The sequence below is a fragment of the Antennarius striatus genome, chromosome 12, assembly GCF_040054535.1.
Source record: "Antennarius striatus isolate MH-2024 chromosome 12, ASM4005453v1, whole genome shotgun sequence".
In the NCBI taxonomy this organism is placed as follows: Eukaryota; Metazoa; Chordata; class Actinopteri; order Lophiiformes; family Antennariidae; genus Antennarius; species Antennarius striatus.
In genome coordinates this window covers 21607501-21624191 of record NC_090787.1, presented here as the reverse complement: position 1 = coordinate 21624191, position 16691 = coordinate 21607501, and the positions used below count along the sequence as shown (strand labels likewise).

Below are 16691 nucleotides of genomic sequence, written 5' to 3'. Positions count from 1 at the left end.
CTGTCTGCACTGATATTACACCAGACGGTTCTTTCTTACATTCTGCTGATTCAGATGTGATTGACTGCCCATTTGCCATCTTTTGTAGACTGTATTTTCATACTAAATTTGCAGTTTTAAAGTTGGTGATGTGACGCCTTTAATTGTCCTGCAGGTTAAATGAAAAGAATCAGGTTCTGTCCGAAAACCAACAATAACCACAGCTTTAGTTTTGGAGTGTGTGTCTACATGTAATCAATACATCACACAACAGCATTCTTGTGTTACACAGAACAGGACAGACAGAATGTATAATATTATTATTCATAATCTCCACTGAACAAAATCCATAGGACTCTGGGTCAATCCCCTTCAGATAAATTTCATTTCATGGCTGAAGTCAAGCAGTGATTACGACAGAGCGCCGGTAGAGAGGCAGCGCGCCAACATTACAGATGTAGCCCCTCCAAGTCTCAGAGATAATGAATGAAGAAGAAGATGAGAGCTCCTGCTCTGCCCAGAGGATGAGAACATGAGGACACCACTGATGGATGCTGCTGTCAGGAGGAGCAGCGCTCCAGAGCTCTCAGCTGATGGATCTGAATAGAGGAGGATGACCAGAAGCCCCATCAGTGCTGGGGGAGGTCTCATTAACCCCCGACTGTCCAGCTGCCAGAGGCTCAGTTTATTTTGAAGAGGGATGGTCTAAACAGTGGACCGTTCCAATGAGAACAGAGTGAGGAACACTCAGCCGTGCATTCCATTTACCTCAATGTACAGTTCACACCAGGTGTCACCGTATCTCACCTTTTCACTTCCAGTGGTGTACAGTCTAATTGGCTTTCAAGGACCAGAAGATGAACGCTACCAATCAATGCGGCTCCCGTGTGACACCGTGAAGAATGTGATCCTCCTGCTTTCCTTAAATCTCATACATACTCAAAACTCTTGAGGCGTATAACCAAATTTATACAAACCTGAATGCAAGAATTTCTGCTTAATGAGATCCCTTACCTTCAGCAAAAAGCAATTATTCCGTCACAAATGTAGTAAATATCAGACATTTTCAGGGCCATGGTTACCTTCACCTACAGCGTAACGTACATTGATTTACATATCTGAATGTTTTTGGGGAAAACACTGATAGTATAGACACTAACATCCCTTAAAACACACAATAAGGACTGTGATATGTGCACTGCAGGTTTCTGGATGCCTTCATACTCATGATGAAGAACATTTCCTTGGTAAATCAGAAGCAAGAGATGAGAAGACAGCAGAAGGGGTGACTTACTGAGGTGTAGAGATGACCCTCCCCATTCATGGCGATGTATAACCCTGTCTTCACAGACTGAATGGCAACAACTCTGAGGCCCACAGGAATGAGGTTGAACAAAGCTGAAAGACACACCTGAGCAGTCAGATCGGAGGTCCATGAAGACATCACCACAGGTCCTCACCACTAACACCCTGGTCATGTGATTCTCCATCAGAGGAGAGGTGTCTGAAGCTTATATAACACAGTCTCCTGGCTGATGCATTGAGGGGATGTTGGCTGAGGGTGGGTGCAGCCACCCAGAGCTACCTGTGATGTAGCTGTAATTGCCCCACCATCGATGCGGAGCTGGTCTAATGGACCTTTTGTTGCAGGAGCAGAGTGAGGCCTGGTGGGTAATAGCTTCTGTTTGCACTGCGACATTAAGTGTGTGTAAATGGAAGCCTTTAAGGCCCATCGTGACCTGGACTGACCCTGTTAGTAGTTGGTTTTGGCAGGATGGATCCAGATTCATGCACAGAGGGTGCTTTGGGACACAAACGGACATTTCTTTGTGGGGCAGTTGAATTGATCCAAGAGTTAAAACGAGATGATGAATCGCCTGAAACGCTGTTTCTATAAATCCCTTGAGCCTATCGAAAGTGACATTTGCCTCATCTCCTGCTGACAGGAGTGTGTGACACAACACAGAATGTCAGGCTGGAGTTAGCACCAAGAACTGGAATCAAATTAACCACCTAGCCTGGAGCGCTAAAGGAGAAGCGCCAGATCAAGCTAATAATACCCCTTCCTGCCTGTTCAGCCTGCTGGTTCCTGGTCCACTTTCCTCTGACTCACAGTGATTCTAGAACTCCTCCATATAAGGAGGAATTGCTTGAAAGATTAATAGAGGGTACAGTGCTGTTTGTAAAACCAGTCAATGCTCAGAATCAGATGGACTTTAAGGACCAGTGACTTGATGCTGGTTACACACACTTTAAATCAACATGTATTCCTCCTGTCAGCCGCTCATCAAATGTTTCTAGAAGCTTCTCTTTGGATGTGGAAGGCCAGCGGATACGGTGGAGGTACTCACAGGAATTGCTGCTGTCATCCTTGGTCCCATCAAGAGAGCCATCGGTGTTCATCTGCAAGTAGTATCCCTGCCTGCAATATAACCTGGTCACTATACCCTTGAGCTGGGGATCTGCAGGATGGAACACACAGAAACATGAGCAACCATTAGCAATCATTAGCAACCATTAGCAATCATTAGCAACCATTAGCAATCATTAGCAACCATTAGCAACCAGTAAAGAAATGTTAAAGATCAGGTACTCACACCAAATAAAACTCGTCCACAACAGAACAAAGTTCTTTGTCCAGTCGTTAACATAAAGGCACCCCTGGGTCAGACTGTTAACCTTCTCTTTCTAACCCCGCCTGCATCCAGTACAGGCAGCAGAATTCATCTGTGCTCCCTTAATGAACCCCACAGCACCCCCTCTGGGTCCCCCCTGTGCATGACAGGATGTGTCTGTCCTTCCTGTCTGACCCCCGGCGAATCATCCACAGCTGAGGTTACATCCTCCAGCCCCCCCCAACGCTCCAAGAGAGTCTGCTGAGTGAACACTGGGGGGGGTTTGTAATGATAAAAAGTAGCCACAGAGCAGAACTCTAGAGGTCTTACTGGGGGCAGACGGGGCTTTTGTCTGTCGACCCCCCAGCTCCAGGCCGTCTCTGGTGGGGGATGTCATTGGGGGTGTGGCTCAGAGAACGCTACCTGGCGCCTGACAGGGGAGGAAACCCAGCCTGTTGGAGTGTCGGAGCGATACTGAGTCAGGAACTCTGTGTCACCAGGACAACCACGGGGTTCCAGAAAACAACATCTGACTGTCGCCGTGACGACCGGGTCCTCCTGACAGGAAGCTGGCAGCACCTCTCTGGTCTATACAGACGTTCAGTGCAGGCTGTGATGCTAACAGGGAGCTAGACAGTCGTCACAGAGAAGACACCCCCTGTCTCTGTTTGTCTCATGGTGATGAACTGGGGGGGTTCCCTCAGTCACACATAAACCTCCTTCCATCTGTCAACAGGACACAACTGGAGTCTCCTTAATGTTTTACATTACTGACCCAAATGCATGCTGGGGCTGCAGCTCACAAAACGTGTTCACGCAGTGATTAATGCGTAATTAATTAATTAATAATTGAGTAGTTGTAAACTTTATTGATTTTAATTAGTGAACAAAGATGTGTGTCGATGTTTCTATTAGAATTTTGAAACTAAGTCAATCAGGTCATCCACAGCAGAGATACGAGCTGCTGGATGGATACAACATCAGTGAAACCGGATCTAGTTTTCTGTCATCGTGTGTTCTCGTGTCTTTTTTATGTTTCTTTTCATACTTTATCATTGTGTACGTAAAATATATCATGAATTATACACAGGTCATAATTTAGAGGGTTTGGGAATTTTTCACACGGCTTGAATGGATTCAAATGATTTCCGTTATTTTAAATGATTTTGTTTTGTCCAACCGATCATCCAAAACCGTGTTCCAGCATTGATCCGAGCCAATATGAAGGGTGGGGGTGGGGGACACGGTTGAATTCATTGATTAATTATGCTTTCAAACACGTCAAATATAACATGAGCCCCCCCACAGTGGTGAGGGGAGACAATAGAGAGGGGGTGCATCCACACACACAAACACAAGCCTTCACACACAGCATCACATTCATCTTTAATGAAGGCCCAACCCCCCCCCCCCACACACACACACACACACACACACATAAAGTTGACGCGCTCACTATCGATTAATGACTTTGATAAGCTCCATTAAAACAATGAGCGGCGCTGAGGTTGATATTGAAGCCCATTCATTTGGGATAATGTATAATAATTGATCATGTATAATTGATAACGTATAATAGTTGATAATATATAATAATTGATAACGTATAATAATTGATAATGTATAATAATTGATAACGTATAATAATTGATAATGTATAATTGATAAAGTATAATAATTGATAACGTATAATAATTGATAATGTATAATAATTGATAACGTATAATAATGGATAACGTATAATTTAATAACGTATAATAATGGATAATGTATAATTGATAATGTATAATAATTGATAAAGTATAATGATTGATAACGTATAATTGAAAATGTAAAATAATTGAAAATGTATAATAATTGATAACGTATAATAATTGATAATGTATAATAATTGATAACGTATAACAATTGATAATGTATAATAATTGATAATGTATAATAATTGATAACGTATAATAATTGATAACATATAATAATTGATAATGTATAATAATTGATAACGTATAATAATTGATAATGTATAATAATTGATAACGTATAATAATTGATAATGTATAATAATTGATAACGTATAATAATTGATAATGTATAATAATTGATAACGTATAATTGATAATGTATAATAATTGATAATGTATAATAACTGAAGCAGCTTAATGGCTGCTGTCTTTGAGAACACTTCCTCTTTGTGTAAATGTGTGTAGAGGTGAACTTGGCTCCTTCTTCATGCTATAAATCATGGGATGTCTGTCTTCCCTGGGGCATCCCAGCTAGTGTATCTCACACAATAGCCCCCCCCCACCCCCACCCCCACCCGTTTCAATCTCTGGCACCTCTGAGCTGCAGCCAGATTGAGTCGGTCTGCAAATTTTTATCAAATGGGAATAAATCCGAGCACAGAATCAGAAGGAGACCAGAGAACGTGTGAACTAAGTTTCTGTAATCGGTGGTTGTTGAGCCCTAATCCTGTCCTCAGGGACGCCTCAACACACTTTGCATTCAATCACGTCCTGGAATAAGCAGCGCATCATTGATGACTGACAGGTTCACACATTCATGCACGCTGGAGCACAAATGGGAGCAACAAAAACGCTTTTGTTTTCCTTACAAATCTGGCTTTTGTGCAACTCATTCTGAAGGTCAGGCTCGGCTGAGAGATGAAACCTTTCTGATGAATCTGGACTCATTATTGCTCCAGCTTTCACAGCAGACACAAAGCCGGGTTTTTGGTAACTCTACAGATTCTATCATGAAGGAAACATGACAATGTGATGGGACACGAGGACAGACACGTTTCCAGCTGTCAGACACACCAGATAATCTCAGAAATCCTTGTCAGGTTCTTGACGTATTTGCAGTTGTTCTCCTGTCCCTCTCTCTTTCCCTCGCTTTGTGTTTGAACCCCTCCCTCCGTAACAAACTGAACAGCGAGACGACAGGACGTTCATCACGGCGCGTTTGGATCCTCTGCTGCAGTCCAACCGTCTGTCTGGTGTTAGTCTGTACAACAGAAGCGCTGCGTGTTTCTACTTGACTCTATTTGTTCCAAGGGAACAAATAACAGAACAGGAACAGGAACAGGAACAGGAGCAGGAACAGGAACAGGAACAGGAACAGGAACAGGAGCAGGAGCAGGAGCAGGAGCAGGAGCAGGAGCAGGAGCAGGAGCAGGAGCAGGAGCAGGAACAGAAACAGGAACAGGAACAGGAACAGGAGCAGGAACAGGAACAGGAACAAGAACAGAAATAGGAACAGGGGCTTTCCTTGGAAAACTTTGAGCATCATAACGGTAAGACATCCAACCCCGCTGCTCTGCTGCAGACGTCCTGTGTGCACATAGATGGAGCCGTCATAGAGGGGGGGGGCTCTGGCCTCCCATCACTTCCCTGATTTTGCTCCTGTCTTATTTTCTATTGAGTCGTCCTCCGTCTGTGTGTGAGCAAACACAAGCTACCACACACACACACACACACACACACACACACACACACACACACACACACACACACACACACACACACACACACACACACACACACACACACACTGGAGCACAGACGCAGCAGCCACTGCTGTCAGCCTGACCCACTTCGAACGCTCCAGCGTTCCCAGCCTGCCAAGGAAAAGCCCCTTTATGTATCTTCTGTTGTCATGGAGAAAGAGATCAGACATCAGGAGCTGCAGCATCACTACGCTTCACTTCCTCTTATATCAACATCAGACGTCGCAGCGACGGTTCCCGTCCCAGAGACGTCTCAGGGGTCAACATACTGAACACTCTAAACACCCACGTCACAGGAAGGCCTTCGTCTCCGAACGGTTAATCCAGAGAATATCAGATAATCTAATATTCTCATCTGCGTACTGTAATCTAATGATCCATGGGTCTAATCTGGGAAGATAATCACAGTCAGAATAGTGAGATTACGTTTGATCTCCAGCTGTGTGTCCTCGACTCACTTACCAGGACGACTAATAGAATTTGAAACTCACATCTAATCCCTTAAAAAAAAAAAATCTGCAACAACAGGATCCCCATCTGCTTTCAGAATGCGTGGGTGATTCAGATTAAAGTTGATGTGACAGAAAACACAAAGTGTCCCACAGAATTCCGTCCAGCGCTGGACGGGGACAGAAACCACCTCTGAACACAAACACGACATCTTTACAGTGAGTTCACCTGAATTTACACTGTGGAAGAAAACAGGAAAAAGGCTTCACTGTATTTCTACAGATTTGTTTAGTTAAAGAGAACTCTGTCACCACCTGCCTGTTAGTTCATGTTTTATTAATTATTGATGTGCAATTTCCTAAGGAAATAATAAAGTATTTATCTATCAATGGGGTCGTTGAGCTAAACGATGTAGGAACCAATGTGTGCTGGGTCAGGTTTCTGCCCGGAAGCATTTACCGACGATAACACTGAACGCTGTTTTGCTATTTGATGTTAACTAGTGGACAATTTAACTGAGAAACTTATTGAAGTACAACAGAATAATCAATACATATTTCATTAATATTTTGTCATGTCTTTTAATTGTTTCTGTCAAGTCATCATATTTAGAGTATTAATGGCATTTAAATGACCTGAAGTTGAGATTATAGATTGAAATTTCATAAATAACTATTTACAAACAATTTTTATTTCAAACAGCTTCAAGGAGCCAATGGTGTTTGTATGTTGAGGACTACTTGTCTGCTATGCAGACTGTGTGTGTCTGTGTGCGTTTCATCTTATCATCAGATTGTTAGTCTCGTGTTTTTTTTGGGGGACAGTTGTGTTCTGTTTCCTACAGCTCATCAATGCCCCACACGTTCTGTCAGAAACCTTGACATCCCATAATTCCTCCACAAGGTTAAAGATCAAGCCAAAATATCTCAGAGACGCTGCTCAACCATGACTGTAGTTTTTGACATGTGTGCTAGTGAATAATAATTATTATTAAAACACACTCTGGGTTATATTTCCACCACACAACTTGGGAACAACCGTCTGTGACACCCGTTGGCTCTCCTTACAGCAGCAAGCCAGCGCCAGGTGCAGAAACACCCCCACATACCATAATGCCCCTGCTCACAGGGAACAGGCATTCTGGGTTGGATTTTTCCACCTGACTTACGAAGGCAGCGTTCTGGAGCGTCGGTTCACGGCTCCAGGTGTGAGTCATCACTGCAGAGCCCCTTCACACCAACAGGTGGATGGGGGGGGTTTAAAGACAAGACACCAGGAAAACCGTGTCAACACTCAGCCCAGGGCAACGGTTAGGGCAACAAGTCATATGGAGTCCTACACACACACACACACACACACACACACACACACACACACTGTGGGTTTCTGGTGTGTGCCTGTAGGTCCAATACGAACTACATGATAAAAAAGAGGAAATTAAAATCACATTAATTGAGGATTTTTGCATAATTTTTTGAATTTTTGACAAAAAATTTCCCAAATTCGGTCTCTATTCATTAATCCAAAGAACAATGGAACAAAATAAGCTTCTGCTTTATTTATTTAGCTGTTTATTTATTGCCCAGGAGGGTTTTAGCTCAGTTTTTAAGTCTTCTGTAACCAAGGAATTAAAAAAAAAAAAAAAAAGGGAAATGAGGTTGAATGATATTATAATAATTACCGCTAAATATTTGATACATGTTCTTGAAATTTGACAAAAACACTGAGGATCAAAAACAAGATTTCCATCAGCACCGTTCAATAGAGACCGTAAGAACAGCTAATCTAGGGCATCGCTGACAAGATCAATACCCCAGCCATAGGAAACACTGGGGGAGGACATTCAGACGCCTCCACATTCTAGTCTTCAAGGATCTCCGTGGGAAACTGAATGTGACGACAAAACGTAATCAGACTGGATGTTAGAAAGCTGCTCCCTGCAGGCTCCGCCGTCACAGGAAGCCCAGTGGCGTTCTCACCTGGGAGACAAACACCACTGATCTCAGCACAGCTGACCAGTGGCGCATTCAACTCCATTCACTCACAACAAATGAAAGACAGTCCTAACAGGGGCTAAAATTAAATCAAGTACAAGAGCCTTTAGTCGAGCTAGACTGTGTGCTCCTGAGGTGACACAGTGAATAAGAGAGGATGAAAAACGGGTGAGAGAGGTGAGGAGGGTGAGGAGACAAACACTAACAGCAGAGGCTGGTGTCCCCGGGTGAAGAGTCTCCTGATTCCCATGTGAGGGTGAAATTCATGGAGTGTGTTCCCACCAGGCTGTCATTAAAAATATTACTACCTGAATACCTGCGCTCAGATTACTGGGACAAAATTAAGGACAAATTGAGGACAGAATGAGGACAGAATGAGGACAAAATGAGGACGAATGAGGACGAATGAGGACAAAATGAGGACAGAATGAGGACAAAATGAGGACAGAATGAGGACAAAATGAGGACAGAATGAGGACAGAATGAGGACAAAATGAGGACAAAATGAGGACAGAATGAGGACAAAATGAGGACAGAATGAGGACAAAATGAGGACAAAATGAGGACAGAATGAGGACAAAATTAAAAACTTTCCCCTTCATTGCTAATTCATTCTAGCAGGAGTCTTTTGTGTCTTGGGGGGGGGGTCATGCCTCTCATCTCATCAACACTCATGCTGCCACCGTTCCTGAGGATTAGCCTCATCATTCTGAGGCTCACACTTGTGTTCTGCTGTAAAATGGCTGTTACCAGGAAGGAGAGCAGCCGACCGTCATCCACACGTCTGACTTCACCCCCACCAACTCCACATTACACCCCCCATCAACAACACGCCTCACAGAGCTACCAGGTTTATTATCCTGCTGTCTGTGTGGACAGACGTTCAACCAAACCACACGTCACTCGTCCAGCGTCTCTGCTCCGACACGAAGGAGGTTCAGATGTACAGACAGACGCCGTCAGCCCGTCTGGGGGTGATGGACAATTAAACACACACACACACACACACACACACACACACACATCAGACCAATCAAACCCACCACTCTGAAGGGAACTGACCCGTGAACAGAAGTGAGATCCATGTGCTGTAATACAGATGCTGTCAGATCAGCGCTCTAATGGAGAGAAGGGACGTCACTCATGGGTCAGGTCTCAGTTCAGTTAGAGACAGACAGGATGAACAGGAGGGACTCCTGGTGTCGCTCAGACCCCCGCTGGTTTGGAAGGTTTACACCTTAAATCATGCCTTTAATGAAATGGGGTTCCAGTCTGGAGCAACAGGTTTGGTGCCTCCATACCATCCTCCCCCTTCTCTTTCCTCTGATTTCAGCAGCTTTCATTGCTGACGACACGCTAACAACCCCAGCTTGAGCAGAAATGTTGAAAACACCGTTTTGACAAGCAGACTGATGATCAGCTGGACGCTACGAGACCAACGCTTGATAAATCTGTGGGACAAGACGACATTTGAGAGGCGTCACCTCGACGCCAGAAGACCTTTTGGTTTGACTGCAGATGAGTTTCACGTCTCGGCTTTGGGGACTTGGTTATGTACAAAGCATTTCAGCCAATGGTGTGTGTGTGTGTGTGTGTGTGTGTGTGTGTGTGTGTGTGTGTGTGTGTGTGTGTGTGTGTGTGTGTGTGTGTGAGCTTCATACAGTCCAGTCTCCAGGTGACAGCTCAGTAAACCTGTCTAATCCGTTCAGCACTCCTCCTCCACAGCCTTCAGCTACCTGGGACTGAATGTAAATCAGAGGCTAGAAGGTGTGTGTGACTCTCCACCAGGTGCACCAGAGAACACACACTCACCTTCACATTAACTTCTCCCCCATAAACAGAGAGGAAACAAATGATAAACGGTGACGATGATAAACTTCAATCACATCTGATGGATTCTCACGACACTGGTGGTGATGGAGTGGTGATCCAGTCACTAGTGACAGGATCAACTCGTGGTCGAACGCATGTGTGTCGGCATGAAATGCAGACAAAGCAGCACTGAGGGTCCCAGACCTTGTCTCCGTAGTCTCCTCTTCCTGAGGCCGAAGATGCGCACTTTGGAGAAGATGTCGACCAGGTTCCCATTGCAGAGCCCCTTGTTCTTGTTGGGGCTCTTCCTCCTCCGGTTGGTGGAGGGCCGGTCGAAGTGCTGCTCCCGGGCTTGTCTCTTCTGTCGGATCAGCCCGCTGGCGATGGCGGCAGCCATGGCTCCAAAGGTCTGCGCACGGAGGACAGACGACACGAACAGCCGCCTCTCAGAGCTCCCCGCCCGGGTCACAGCCCCATAGTGGCGGCGGGGGGGTCCGCTCCGGGATGTCGAATGTCTGATTTAGATGTTCCAGGAGCTGCTCCTCGTTTTGGTCCCGATACTACATGATAACTGAGATGTTAAAACAGCTGGAGAAACTAAAGGGCATGGTGGGGGGGTGAGATCAGTTCGTGCGTAATTCCACACATGGATCAATAGTCCCGATGGATGTCAGACGGTCCCTCACACCTGTGTCTCTAGGGAGTCTGTGACGGGATCGGGGGCATCGTCTCCTTAAATGTCCGTCTTCACCCCCAGCAGCAGCGGTAACACGGTAGCATCCACCGGCTCTTCCCTCCGGTCGCCCCCCGGTACCTCCTCCCTCCGCCGGTCGCGTCTGCTGGATCAGAAGCGGCGGGGACGCCCGAACATGTGCGCCGCCGCGAACCGGGCAAGAGCAACGCGTCTCGGGTGGAGATCAGCATCCGGGTGAGAACGCAGCCCCCGGTTCGGAGGAAGCAGTCCGCGACGGCGACCCCCCCTCCGGTCGAACAGTCCGCGTTAGGAGAGGGAAGAGACGCAACCGCAGAAAAACAACGAGAATCGGTGCAGGGGGGTTCAGTGAACGCAAACTTGTATTCCAACTCCGACCCGCCCCAGAAACCAGTGTTCCGTGGATCCAGCGGAGCGTCACGGAGGAGCTGCCGGAGCGGCTCCACGCCAGGGCGGCGACGTGCGCCGTGAGACCCGCTGCATACAAGTAGAACCACCCCGAACCCCGGGAGGACTGCCCTACCGGGGCCACGGCGCGGGGGTGACGGTACGGCGATCAGATTGGTGCGTAAAAGCCCCGACCACCGGGGGGGGCACCGGGACACGGTCACCGGACACCGGACTCAGCCTTTATACCCCGACCAGCAAATGGTTCCCATCAACAAGTCCTAACCGGTCGTTAGTGAACACAACGGACCCCCACCCCTTTCCCTCCCCCGCGCGCGCGCGCGCGCGCACACACACACACACACACACACACACACACACTCACACACACACACACACACACACACACACACACACACACACACACACACACACCAAGCCCCCGCTTGAAGGGGAATCAGCAGTCGGGTGTTCAGGCTGTCTTTTTATTTTCTAAGTAAAATCAAAACCAACTCAAATGATCATTCCTCACACATCCCATAATATGAGGGGCTGCTGACGGAGTGGCGTTTGAATATTTCATTTTCATGAAATCCTTTGGGTGAAACGTGAATAATCATCCATGTGACTCATTCCAGCTGCAGCGCGTTATGGAGGAGAACTGCCCTCCAGACTGCGCCCCCCGGCGGCTGTGCGGCACCAGAACCACGGACAGCGCCTCGCTGTCACGGCTGGGGTGTGTTTTTCTTTCCTCAACCTTCAAAGAAAAGAAACCGGGGGGGGGGTCCACTCCTCCGTGGATCTGGACGTCGGGATCCGGCTCCGACAGCGGGATCACCAACCGATCAGAGCCCATTTCTTGGGTTTGGAGCGAAAACGATCTCAATCACACGCATTGAAAAGAAAACTGGAGGGGGCCCTCTGCTGGCAGCAGCGGTAACTACACATCTGGGCCGGAGGGACCGGACCGGTGTTCCCGGTGCGCGTTCATGCGCCACACGCAGGACGCACCTGTTGATGCGCAGCTGTTCGGGTGGGCTGAACGAGCTGATTCATACCTGGGGGGGACAGGGGGGTATTCTTGTTCTTTAATTCCCTTTACAGCTGAGGGTGTCAGAGGATCAATGTAATTCAGGAGCTGCAGATTCGGTTGGATCCTAACGCGCCTCACCGTTCCCTCCGCTCCCGGTGCTGCAGTTAACGACACCACCAGCAGCGGACACTGTCAGCCCAACAATGAGCCCTCACCCCCCCAGCCAGACAGCTGCCGTCACAGCAACGACCGCCAATCAGAGGCCCCCACTCTCACGGGCACAGAAAATGGTTTTTCCGTTCCAAAAACAAGGTCAGGAGTTCTTAATGTTAATTTTTAGGGGAAAATATGAAGTTTTGGTTCGTTGTTCTCCAAGATTAACACAATAATGTGGATTATGACATCCCCTCCCACCAATAATTAACTCAAAATGACAATATTAAGTCCCATCAAAATATTTCCTATTGTTATTGAGAAGAAACTGTGAGGTTCGCGTTGTTCACACAAACTCCACAGATCTTAGTTTAACAACAGCAACACACACCAGCAGGAAAAAGACTTCCTACATTTAAAGCTCGACAACAAATCAGATAACAAACATTCAAACCCTGACAAACAGAACAAAGACGCACGTACCTACATTTTTTTTCTTCCTACATGTGAATGTATGAGAGTCCATGGCGGTCCCATTCCAAACCGTTCCCTTTGGCTGGTCGTGCTCCGTTTATACCGGCCCCCGACGGCCCTAACGTGGTTATGTTGTCACAGGACGGCGGTCAGATTGATGCATCGGGACATTTCCACTCAGACGGGGACCAAATGTTGCCTCAGGATGTAATTTGCTCAAAATTAGCCAATTACAAATAAGATGTATGTGGAACGCTGTGTGTGACCATACATGCTGTTTTGGTATCAATACACTCTTTTGAAAAAGATATGCCAGACCATAATAATCACACACAGCTGACCTGTATGGAAATGAAGCCACCAAACACAGAAAGATTCAGCAGAGCAGAATCCATCTCGTGGAGCCTCATCAGGTCAGAACGTTTTAATCTGTTCTCCTCAGAGGAAATTGCATTATACCCCCCCCCCACCCCCCACCCCCACTGAAGCAAAGCAAATGTCATCCAATGGGGGCAGGACAAACACCCTGTTTGATTAGCAGGGCTTTGCTGGAGGGTTGGGGTCTTTCATCGCCCCGTCGGTTCTGATAGGAGAAACTGTCTGTTTCAGCTCAGGTCCAGCGGGATTAACGAGGATTAACACGTCTCAATCCAATCAGTCTCTAGAATCAAACACACAGTTAATGGAGTCGGAGAGGAGGGGGGCTTTCTTTGGTCGTTGACGTCTATTTCCTCTAACGTTCTGATCTTCCTTCCTTTGCATCAGCTGATTGATCGTTCCATGTGAACCTGTTGGGAGTATTCTGCTATCAACGCTTCTCATGTGTGGTGAGGTTCGCCCCACAAAGAGGAGAGTTTGTCGCGCTTTAAGGTGGAATGAAATTATAGCAAAATAATAACAATAATCAGAGGCTGAGGAAATCTAGATAGAACCAGGACTACAGGGAGTGTTTGAATGTTCTACACTGGATGTTTGAAGGAGAGGAGAAGTAGAAAATCTCTTTGGATAGTGTTCAGTGTTCAGTGTTCAGTGTTCAGTGTTCAGTGTTCATGCACAGGTAAACCTCCACTTCCATCACCTAGAGTCACGCCATTCTCATTTATACACACACACACACACACACACACACACACACACACACACACACACACACACACACACACACACACACACACACACACACACACACACACACAGGTATACCTATAAAGGTGTTTCAGAACCAGAGCAGACTTGTGGTGACGTCAGCGACATGACGCCCCTCCTCACCCCCCTCATGGAGCTGTTCCATCACTCCACAGGGAGAGTCATAAAGTCTTTGAAACAAACATCCCATAATCGCCTCTAGGTGCAATCAACACGCCACCAGAGATGTATAGCCACATTACAAAACGTCTCTGTTGTGATGGTGATGGAGTGTTGCCCCCCCTCCTCAGAGATGAGTGGGTGTGGGCTGTGCAGCCCCCCAACAGGGACGGTACTGACACACAGCTGCTCAGAACTGAAGTCTAGTCCGTTTGAGCTCATCGCTCCACAGTAAGACACACTCACAGGATGTCCTCCTGTAGGGAGACGAATGAAGATGGGGGTGAGGTGGGGGGGTGGAAAGACTAAGATGGCGTTAATTGGCGGGTGTCATAAAGATGTTCTTATGTAGCTGTTCTTCAGGACCATTAGGTCTGATTGCTGCTGCAGCTCTGGAGAGGAGAGTCCGCTGAAGGAGAAGGAACTCTGTTTGTTTCGTCCTGAGTACAAGCAGAGCCAGAGAGGAGTGACTGAGATTAAATGCAGCCCCTGGCCCCCCAGCAGTGAGCACTGGTAAATCATAACCAGCAAACAAACAACCCACTTTAAGCAGAATTTATGATGAAGCAAAACAACGGTATTTAAGGGGGCAAATCTACAATACAAACCACCCAGGGGGGCAAACAGGGGCGGAACAATGATGTCAAGATCCACTGAGGACGCAGGATCCAGTCACACACACACACACACACACACACACACACACACACACACACACAGACACACACACATATACACACACACACACACACACCTGCAGTGGTGATGGAATGTGCCGTGTCAGCACTGCAGTGAGTTCCCCCCCAGAGAAGACCTGGGGGGTGTGGGAGAATATCAATTAGCCTGAAGCCCTGTGGCGGGGGCCGCTTCCAGAGCTGAAGGCTGTTACCGTGTGTGTGTGTGTGTGTGTGTGTGTGTGTGTGTGTGTGTGTGTGTGTGTGTGTGTGTGTGTGTGTGTGTGTGTGTGTGTGTGTGTGTGTGTGTGTGTGTGTGTGTGTGTGTGTGTGTGTGTGTGTGTGTGTGTGTGTTGTACTGTGTTGTTGAGCAGAGACGACGCCTGCAAATTCATAAAGATCTGAGCGTATCAATATTAATCATTTTCTGATGTGGGTGGGGGGCCTGGGCGATCTTCAGCACCCAGAGGCCTCATAGAATGGTAATGAGGGTGGGGGGTCGGGTCAGGCCAAGCTCAGCTGATGGATTCACAGATGCAGTGTGGGTAAATTGAGGACAGCCGTCAGGCTGGTTTCACTGCAGCAGGAACAAATGATTTACGTACAGCAGTGGGGGTTCGTTCAGAGCGATGCCTACAGTCTGTTCCTCACACCCTGTCCCAAATGGACCCCTAGCCCCCCCAGCCTGCTACCTGCTAGCCTTCCTGTCCAGCTGATGAGAACATCCATGACGTCTGCCTGATGATGAAGTCCTTTTAGGGTAGACTGTAACATCCTGGACTGCTGGTCCGGTGGGACCAGAAGCCTCTTGGGGGTCTCTGCTGGGTTCTTGGTCTGAAGCATCGGTCGGTCCGGCTGCTAAACCCTCCCCCTTGTCTCCAGATTTTATGCTAAACGAACCAGCAGTTAGACGCATCCATCTGAATGCTAATACTAAAGGGAATTAAATGATCATGTCATTGATCACTTTCCCCTGTGTCCCGTGTTTGATGGAGGAATCATTACAAGTTTCTGGGCATGTGTGTCGAGTGAAGCAGGAACATTTTGGTGGCTAAACACAAAATATTAATCTGGATTAATAACATTAATTCCCTGATGGAAACTCGTCTAGTTGAGTCAGCTTTTCACATGAGAAAGAAACTTAAAGGGACAGTGAACTCATTTTAAAGTGACAAATATTTTCTTTATCGTTATGAAAAAATGAAGAAAACATATTTCCTGATGTCTAACATCATCCCTGTGGTCAGGAAACCTTCAAATCTGCTGCAGCAGCTTCCTGTATCAAGGGGTCACGTGGGGTCAGAGGTCATCAGCGACACCCGTCCCTTCATCAGTCAGGGCCGCCATGAGAACACAATACGATCAATGAATCGATTAATCAGATAAAGTCATGGTTACCTGTGAGGTGAATGGAGGTTCCAACACCACAGGAGGTAGACACAAAGATAGGAACCTATCTTTATTCAGAATACCTTCTGGGAAGACTGGAGAGCAATGGAGAGCAGGACAAACAGGGTCAGAATGACCATAGATCAAGAATCTGTCATGAGCTTCACCCCGGAGGATTTGAAAGAGATTTGAAGGTAAGATCGTTTTCAGAC

General features: G+C 46.9%; 1 protein-coding gene across 7 annotated transcripts in view; it reads right to left on the bottom strand.

The window, feature by feature from the left end:
• fgf14 (fibroblast growth factor 14) overlaps window positions 1-16691 on the bottom strand; it is a 111118-nt gene that overhangs the window by 23689 nt on the left and 70738 nt on the right. For 4 of the 7 annotated variants that reach the window (XM_068330216.1, XM_068330217.1, XM_068330215.1 and 1 more), the window contains exons 1-3: window positions 10557-11687; window positions 2331-2441; window positions 1274-1377 (exon numbers count right to left, since the gene is read on the bottom strand). In XM_068330216.1, the coding sequence (XP_068186317.1) occupies window positions 1274-1377; window positions 2331-2441; window positions 10557-10749 (408 nt within the window). In that variant the 5' untranslated portion in view covers window positions 10750-11687. Of the gene's footprint in view, window positions 1-1273; window positions 1378-2330; window positions 2442-5202; window positions 5299-10556; window positions 11688-16691 lie in introns of those variants that run through there. The other 3 variants (XM_068330218.1, XM_068330221.1, XM_068330219.1) reach the window with 2 other exon arrangements.